The 10,000-nt window shown below is 40.8% G+C and overlaps 1 protein-coding gene across 1 annotated transcript in view; it reads right to left on the bottom strand.

Moving 5' to 3' along the window:
• The window catches only part of LOC137969377 (short transient receptor potential channel 7-like), a 74,160-nt gene that overhangs the window by 8,958 nt on the left and 55,202 nt on the right, over positions 1 to 10,000 (bottom strand). The window contains exon 14 of the mRNA XM_068815585.1: positions 328 to 474. Within this exon, the coding sequence (XP_068671686.1) occupies positions 328 to 474 (147 nt within the window). The remainder of the gene's footprint in view (positions 1 to 327; positions 475 to 10,000) is intronic.

Genomic DNA, 10,000 nt, shown 5'->3' with positions numbered 1-10,000 from the left:
TGAATCGGTTGATAAAAGTTTTAAAGGTAACAGTACTTAGTTCAAACTATCAAGCTAATACTTCATGAAGTGGCATTTAAAAAAGTCTTGATTTCTATTTTTTTCCGTTTTTTTTTTTTTTTTTTTGTTTGAAGGGGAGGAGGAGAGTTGAAGAAGCAGCTCTGCCTCCCCCTTGTCTCTCCGCTCGCTACGGTCTTGGATGAACACGGCCAACACGAGAAACATTTTATGGTTTAATTTTACTCTTAGCCAACAACCGTCAAACGGCTGACAATGGAAAAGGCCTAATCCAATCAACGGGTTTCATTATAATAATTTTCAACTTACCTCAAAATGAGGAAATCTGGGAGAAAATTTACTTCGGTACCTAGCACCTGAGCAACCCTTGTACGACCAGAAAGACCGGACTGGTGTGCTTGATAGAGTCTTTAAAAGACAGCCTTTCACCAGTATCATGTCATGGGCATCCCAGGCCTAAGTAAAGAAACATCATAGATAACATTGAACAACTGGAAGCTTAATAATAATAATATGTGACATTCGAGTTCTGTGAAGGAATCACCGTTGAAAGCAATGGTTTCTAACGAGCGGAATAGCGGCGGAAATATAGATATTCTTACCAACTATAAAACATTCCTGCCTTCACTTCACTGTTTCTTGTCACCCCATTCCATCGGCTTTTTTCCCCTCAGTAGAGTGAACAGTTTGTTGGGTAAAAAAAGGTCGACGGAATCGCACATAAACGCTCCAGAACAGTAGACAGTACATCGGGTAGGAAATAATCGATGGTATTGCACGTAAACGCGCCAGAAAGTGACAAGAAACAGTAGAGTGAAGGTAGAAAGTCTTATCATGCAATATTTCCGCCGCTAGCCGGTTTGTTAGGAAATCGCTTCCACGAAATGTTTTTATTTATTTAATTCTCAACTTCGGATAATGCAATTCTAGCTTTCTCATTTGCGCAATGATTCTGCCTCGTCGTCATACGCACTACGAAGTCAAATGAGAAAGCAGCCGCCCAAGTGGTCAGAACAATTCCCGCCTTTGCTCGAGTTGGTCAACTGAAGTGTGGTTCCTGGTAAAATCGGGGAAAAAGTTCTCAAAATCTAACTGTGTACTCAGCAGCACCTTTTAGGGCCTTCTTGAGTCGTTTACAACGTGTCTACGACAATTGAAAAACGATTGTCTACACACCACGAAAATGAAAGAATTCATTCTGCTGAAAGCGGCACGGCACCAAACAACAGTGAGTCGACCATCGTCGTGACGATCAGTTCTATGAGCGAGCCGTTGGTATCCTCCCGATCACTTCACTGAAGTCGACAATGACTAACTCCTTAGGTCAGATGAAGGAAACCATTGATCAACTCGTAATCGAGGATGGTCCTTCGGAGGAAAATGAAGCACAGTTAGAGATAGCCGCCAAAATGGATGAACGATCTACACAACAGTCGGACAAAAAACCAGAATCTGGGTCCGCTGACTCGAATAGTGGGGCTAAAAATCCTACACGTTCCGAAAAAACTGAGCAGAGCATTAATCTGATAAATCAGGGCTCTGAATCTCAGCGCGATGCTTGGGGGAAAATGGACCTACTGTCAAGCATTGCGAACGACCTCAAACTTGATCAAAAGAAGGCTCCTGTTGTAAATGAGCACATCGCCCAAATTTTACGTGGCTTGTTGAGAGAAAAGCTTACGGACGAAGTCTTATCTGCGACACAGAATCGCTATGACACGCCAGAAAACTCCGAATGTATCACAAGCACGAAAGCCAACTATTTTATCTCAGATGAACTAAAACCAGACACGAGGTCTGCGGATATCAAGTTGCAGAGTGCAATCCAATCTTGTCAAAGGGCTCATTTCCGTAGTTTCTGTTGTTGAGAAACTTGTGGCTGCACGGCATAAAATTCCAAACAATGCCTTGGATGCCTCCGAACTAATAAGAGCGGCCACTGATGTCATTGCCCTGATAGGTGCCGCTAACTTCGAGTTAAACATGCGGCGCAGGGATATATATCATTAAGCCCGAGCTCAACGAAGACTACAAACATTTGTGCTCTATATCTCGGATCCATTTACAAAATTCTTGTTTGGCAATGATTCTGATTTGTCTAAACAGTTGAAACATCTCGCAGAAGCGACCAAAAATTAAACCCGAAAGCGGAAGGCCACAAAAGCAATGGATACAGAGGATATAAGCACGCAAAGTCTAAAGGGTTTGGCCACAAGTTCTCCTCGCCTGATCAAGGCACTCAGACGAATAAACATTTAAACTGCAAAAGGCCCGGCCCCCCATACAACAAGAAGGACGAGGGGAGGAGGCCAAAGAATAGGGCCAGAAAACTCCTCTAATGATGTAAACGATACTCAAACTTGTTTTCAAGCTTTTTACAAAAATTTGGTTTTATCAACGGAGTTGGTAATGTAAATTGGACACCGTACAGAGATTCTAAAAGCTGACGTTTCGAGCGTTAGCCCTTCGTCACAGCGAATCAAGGAATTGTGGGTTACGCTTAGTTTTTATACTAGAGTAGGAGCTACGCTATTGGTGGTAACATGGCAACGTGAAAAATAGGAATATATTAGTTAAATGAAAAGCGTTCTTTAATACCGTGAGGATTAAGGGTGCCGATTTGGAAGATGAATTTTTGTTTCAGATTCTTGCGGCTTTCCGTCGTACCTAGATGTAGGGAAAGGCCGCAGATAGCCATGTGTTTTTTGGAGTGGTTAGGGAGATTAAAATGGCGAGCGACTGGCTTAGATGCATCCTTGTCATTCTTCTCAACATCGCGAAGGTGTTCGCGGAATCGGTCACCTAGTCGTCTACCTGTCTCGCCAATGTATAATTTATTGCATAACGTACAGGTTATGCAATAAATGACATTTGCGGAGGTACATGTGAAACGATTGGTGATCTTAACAGGTCGCTTAGGTCCCGATATCTTGCTAGTGTTAACAATGAAAAGACAAGCTTTGCATCGTGAGGGCGCGCATTTGAAAGTGCCGGGTTGATCGTTAGTTTTGAGCGCGCTTCTAACTAAAAAGTTGCCTACGTTTATGTCGCGTTTGAATGAAATAAGTGGAGGTTGCGAAAAGATTCTACCAGTTTCGGGATCATTTTGGAGTAATTTAAAATTATTAAGAATGATACTTTTGACTGCGTGATTATGAGCATGGAAAGTGAGGGTGAATGGAATTCTGTCATTCTTATTTTTTTGTGACGTTTGTAGTGATGACTGTCGATCAAATTGGGCGCGATGATGGCCCGCTTTGACCACAGAGACAGGACAGCCACGTTTTTCGAAGAACTAGCACATCTCCTTTGATTTGCTGGAAAAATCGGAGTCATCACTACATAGACGTCGATGTCTTAGAAATTGAAAATAAGGAATGGAGTTCTTGACAGGTGATGGATGTGACGATGAATACATCAAATATATGTGAGAATCTGTAGGTTTGTAGTGCACACTGGTATATAGCACGTTGCCACTAATAGAAACTTTGATATCTAGGAAAGCCAATGAAGTTTCCAAAATTTCCCAGGTATATTTAAGAGCGGGATGAAAAGAATTGACGGAGGTTATAAATTGATCGAGTTCTTCTCTGCTGGATGAAGTAGCGCCGATGCAGTCGTCGATGTAGCGGCCGTAGAGTTCAGGTTTGGGGCCGTTGAACTGATTAAAAAATTGTTGTTCAACGTATCCTTAAGCTTAAAAAGATTGGCATGGCTACAGTGTATTCAGTCTGAAGAGAGCAAAGAATAACAGTTTCTGTTCAAAACGAATTTTTCGATCATTGATGGAATATACCTGCTTGGTTCGCGCACAGATGAGAAAGAGAAATTTAGGATGTCGGATTATTGTTCAGTTATATTTGAAAATAAAAGGAAAAGATAAAAAGAAGGGAATTTAAAGCAATTTGACAATAAAAGGAAAAGATAAAAATAAGGGAATTTAAAGAAATGTGTGACACATACAGGCAGTAATTAAGACACGCGGGAAAATGTGAGGTCGCTGGTGAAACTTCACTTCTGAAAATATATATTCCAACTTTTGAAAAGGGCAAATAATATTTGCCTAAGCTAATTAGATGTTCTTAGCGCGATAAATGAGGGCATGTCTGTTGCTAAATGTTTGTTGATGACAGGGAGACTCAGATGATGAAGGTTAGGTGGCGGGTCTTCAATCTCTTCCATCAAGTACCCGAGGTACAGCAGAAGTCAGTCCCCCCGTGTGGGAAGTGTTTCAGTCGACTTATTTTCCCACAAGACGACTAATTCAATTACGACTGATCTTATGTAAATACGCCGAGTTTGTTGACATTTTTAATCTTTGTTATGGCTCAAGTGTTACACGATTCACCATGGTGTTTGGAATATTCTTTGCCTTTTTTAGGAACCAAAAACAAAAGCTACTGCATCTAGAAGTGCTTTAAGTGATAGAACAGATCACTGAACATGCACCTTAGGGATAATTTTCTTGATTAAGCTATTCAATAAGGCTATTTGTAGGGCTTCACCATGGTGAACCGATAGTTCTTAAAGTCTATGGCAGTATAATTACTTTACTTAAGAACACAGTGGTGAATCGTTGAGTTTCAGCGCTAAGAAGGTCGACAGGTCGTTACAACAAATGATCTATTTTAATAATGTAATTTTCTACAAAGTTAGCTTAATTTTGTACATAGAACTGTTCAGATTATAGCAAAAGAATGAAAAGGTTCCGTGTTCCTTTGACACCATTGTGTAGTTATTTGACATAAGGACTGAGAGGCAATGTACTTCACTATTCTTTCTCAGGAGCTCCAAGAGAAATCATGTCACAATGAATAGCAAATCATTTTCATGCAATGACGGGAAAAAAATCATTCTGCTATGTAAAAATCGCTAAACGTCGTCTTGATGGCCATCGGAGCAATTTTCACCCCCTTCTGTTTTGAAATATGCAACACCACCCATCCCCCCTTATTTTTGGCGAAAGTGCGATAGTTCATATTGTCTCTGAAAGTTTACATTTCGCGGGAAGAAATCTCACGCAGTTATCCACAGAATGGAAATAGTGGTATTTCTTTAATATTTTGTACGCTTCCCCTCATTTGTAATCACCATATCAATTCGTTTCGGCATAGAGCGTATTTAATTGTTCACAGTCTCAACATATATAGAGTAAAATGTATTGATAACACGATTCTTAAACTGTTCAAATGTTTCTCGGCGTAGTTGTTGCTGCACTGCTTGTCTTTTTACATCCTACTCACCATGGGAAACACATTTTCAATGACCGCCATATCCGGAGATCTTGGACACAGTTTGATTAAGGTTATGTTTGTGCGTTGCATCGCTGCCCGTGCTAATGCCGAATTTTAAGAGGGATCCCCATCTTGTAAAAACGTTCGGCGACATCCTTTGTCAGCAGCTGCGAATAGGCGATCAAAATGGTTATCTATAAACGCAGCGAAATAACGACCAGTAATTTTCTCGTATGGTTCACAGCAGATAACTACTTTATTGTAAGAAATTGCCACCATCAGTCTTAGTACTTTGCGCCCAGTTCCCTCTTTGTGGCCCTTTGCTATGTATCGCGGAGCCAAACCTTCTGATTTCTTTCTCCAGACACGAGCTTTTGGTGCACGAGCCTGATGTAGTGGATTTCTTTTGTACGTAAATCCCGTTCCATCCAGATAAAAGGAAATTCCTTCTGTCCAAATCTCATGGCCGTAGTTGGCTTTCATGTACTTTGCAAACTTAACTCTTTTGCTGTGGTCTTCCGCTGTCATGAGCCCCTTTCTGCGAGTCTGCAAATAGTAGTACTGTTGTGAATTGAGAAAACGAGAAACTATTCTTACAGATACTTCTCTTTGTTGAATTCCGGCTTCCTCCATCAGTGCTTTACAGGTAAAGTTTCCCTTTCTTTTCCTCAAAAGTGTAATGCACCGTATCAGTCGTCTTTCGTCGCGGTCACTTAACCTGTTCTTGCGACCTCTTTTACACGTCTCCTCAGAAGTGCGCCTCTTATAAGTTTTCTCATGTGCAATTCTATAAACACTCGCCGCAGAAATTTTGCACATGCTGGCAACTGTTCGCACAGATAGGCCTTTAACCCGACATAGATAATACGCACGTGCACGAGTCACGCTATCGATTATACCTTTAAACACCATCGCAATATGCTAATAGGCAGAGCCGTTCCACTAAACTGTTTTACCACAAAAGTACCTTAAAATCGCTATACGTAAAAGTCTCCATAGCTTCTCTATATAATACAGTCAGGACAAGAACACTCCTCACGTAAACACTGCAGGCAACAAGGGCAACAAGAATTACTCTTCCAACCTTTACGTTACCCGTCCACGCCCTTCAGACGCAAAGACAATGCTCGTCAAAAATTTTGAAACACTTGTGGCTGTTTCCCCTTCCCCAATGTTGATTTGGGTATCACAGTGGTCTCAGTGCTTTAAAACACGCGTGGCTCAACATTGGGGAGGGAGAAGGGGAGGGAGAAGGCACATTTAGTAGGGAAAACAGTGTGAAGTAGAAATCTCAGAATTTTTCCAGAAAATTCGAGAGAAACAGTGTCGGTTTCAGCGATTTGTGACGAGTATTGTAGGTCCCATTCTTGTGCCCATCGCTACACCATTAATTTTTTTTGTAATAGTTGCCGGCGAATGAAAAACACTAAATTAACACTAAATTTTGCAACCTTTCCGCGGAAGAGTGGGCGGCGCTTAAAAGTCTTAGTAAACGCAATGACATAGTTGTCAAATCAGCCGACAGAGGCGGCGCGGTAGTTGTTTGGTGGTACGACCGTTACCAAAACGAAGCTTTGCGGCAACTTTCTGACACCTCGTTTTATCCCAAAATCCAGAAAGATCTCACTTCCAAAAATCAAAAACTTGTCAAAGACACCATTCAGAATCTTATAGTTAATCAAAAATTACCGGACACTGCAACTAATCTCATCATCAACACCCCTAGAACTTCCTGCATTAACTTAAGCTTCTTGCCTAAAATTCACAAACCCAACAACCTAGGTCACCCTATCGTTTCTGCCTGTAGTTGCCCCACCGTACTCACTTCTAGCTACTTAGACAGGATTATGACGCATGTCGTCAAATCTTTGCCATCATACATTAAAGGCAGTACACACGCACTAAAAATTTACCGCGATTTCAATTTCTCCGGCCAAGACTAACTTATTTTCATCATGGACTTTACATCTCTGTACACAGTCATTTCTAATAGCGAAGGCCTTCAAGCACTTAAACACTTTTTCGATCAACGCACTGTCAAAGAACCAAGCTCGGAAACGCTCCTCCGCCTTGCCGAACTAGTTTTAACGCTTAACTGTTTTTCATTCGCCGACAACTATTACAAAAAAATTAATGGTGTAGCGATGGGTACAAGAATGGGACCTAGCTATGCTAATCTTTTTGTAGGATATGTTGAACACCAAAATTGCTCCGATGGCCATCAAGACGACGTTTAGCGATTTTTACATAGCAGAATGATTTTTTCCCGTCATTGCATGAAAATGATTCGCTATTCATTGTGACATGATTTCTCTTGGAGCTCCTGAGAAAGAATAGTGAAGTACATTGCCTCTCAGTCCTTATGTCAAATAACTACACAATGGTGTCAAAGGAACACGGAACCTTTTCATTCTTTTGCTATAATCTGAACAGTTCTATGTACAAAAGTAAGCTAACTTTGTAGAAAATTACATTATTAAAATAGATCATTTGTTGTAACGACCTGTCGACCTTCTTAGCGCTGAAACTCAACGATTCACCACTGTGTTCTTAAGTAAAGTAATTATACTGCCATAGACTTTAAGAACTATCGGTTCACCATGGTGAAGCCCTACAAATAGCCTTATTGAATAGCTTAATCAAGAAAATTATCCCTAAGGTGCATGTTCAGTGATCTGTTCTATCACTTAAAGCACTTCTAGATGCAGTAGCTTTTGTTTTTGGTTCCTAAAAAAGGCAAAGAATATTCCAAACACCATGGTGAATCGTGTAACACTTGAGCCATAACAAAGATTAAAAATGTCAACAAACTCGGCGTATTTACATAAGATCAGTCGTAATTGAATTAGTCGTCTTGTGGGAAAATAAGTCGACTAAAACACTTCCCACACGGGGGGACTGACTTCTGCTGTACCTCGGGTACTTGATGGAAGAGATTGAAGACACGCCACTAACCTTCATCATCTGAGTCTCCCTGTCATCAACAAACATTTAGCAACAGACATGCCCTCATTTATCGCGCTAAGAACATCTAATTAGCTTAGGTAAATATTATTTGCCCTTTTCAAAAGTTGGAATACATATTTTCGGAAAGTGAAGTTTCACCAGCGACCTCACATTTTCCCGCATGTCTTAATTACTGCCTGTATGTGTCACACATTGCTTTAAATTCCCTTCTTTTTATCTTTTCCTTTTATTTTCAAATATAACTGAACAATAATCCGACATCCTAAATTTCTCTTTCTCATCTGTGCGCGAACCAAGCAGGTATATTCCATCAATGATCGAAAAATTCGGTTTGAACAGAAACTGTTATTCTTTCCTCTCTTCAGACTGAATACACTGTAGCCATGCCAATCTTTTTTAGGATATGTTGAACAACAATTTTTTAATCAGTACAACGGCCCCAAACTCTACGGCCGCTACATCGACGACGACTGCATCGGCGCTATTTCATCCAGCAGAGAAGAACTCGATCAATTTATAACCTCCGTCAATTCTTTTCATCCCGCTCTTAAATATAACTGGGAAATTTCGGAAACTTCATTGACTTACCTAGATATCAAAGTTTCTATTAGTGGCAATGTGCTATGTACCAGTGTGCACTACAAACCTACAGATTCTCACGTATATTTGTAGTATTCATCGTCACATCCATCACCTGTCAAGAACTCCATTCCTTATTCTCAATTTCTTAGACATCGACGTCTATGTAGTGATGACTCCGATTTTTCCAGCAAATCAAAGGAGATGTGCCAGTTCTTCGAAAAACGTGGCTATCCTGTCTCTGTGGTCAAAGCGGGCCATCATCGCGCCCAACAATTTGATCGACAGTCATCACTACAAACGTCACAAAAAAATAAGAATGACAGAATTCCATTCACCCTCACTTTCCATCCTCATAATCACGCAGTCAACAGTATCATTCTTAATAATTTTAAATTACTCCAAAATGATCCCGAAACTGGTAGAATCTTTTCGCAACCTCCACTTATTTCATTCAAACGCGACAAAAACGTAGGCAACTTTTTAGTTAGAAGCGCGCTCAAAACTAACGATCAACCCGGCACTTTCAAATGCGCGCCCTCACGATGCAAAGCTTGTCTTTTCATTGTTAACACTAGCAAGATATCGGGACCTAAGCGACCTGTTAAGATCACCAATCGTTTCACATGTACCTCCGCAAATGTCATTTATTGCATAACCTGTACGTTATGCAATAAATTATGCATTGGCGAGACAGGTAGACGACTAGGCGACCGATTCCGCTAACACCTTCGCAATGTTGAGAAGAATGACAAGGATGCATCTAAGCCAGTCGCTCGCCATTTTAATCTCCCTAACCACTCCAAAAAACACATGGCTATCTGCGGCCTTTCCCTACATCTAGGTACGACGGAAAGCCGCAAGAATCTGGAACAAAAATTCATCTTCCAAATCGGCACCCTTAATCCTCACAGTATTAACGAACGCTTTTCATTTAACTAATATATTCCTATTTTTCACGTTGCCATGTTACCACCAATAGCGTAGCTCCTACTCTACTAGAAAAACTACACGTAACCCACAATTCCTTGATTCGCTCTGACGAAGGGCTAACTCTCGAAACGTCAGCTTTTAGAATCTCTGTACGGTGGCCAATTTACTTTATCAACTCCGTTGATAAAACCAAATTTTTGTATACTACTTCCCCACCGACGCAGCACCACAGTTTCTTTAGAAACTACCCCCTTCATTCATTTGTTTTC

The sequence above is a fragment of the Montipora foliosa genome, chromosome 9, assembly GCF_036669935.1.
Source record: "Montipora foliosa isolate CH-2021 chromosome 9, ASM3666993v2, whole genome shotgun sequence".
Lineage (NCBI taxonomy): Eukaryota > Metazoa > Cnidaria > Anthozoa > Scleractinia > Acroporidae > Montipora > Montipora foliosa.
Note: the sequence above shows the minus strand (reverse complement) of the source record. Positions and strands in the feature narration are given on the sequence as shown.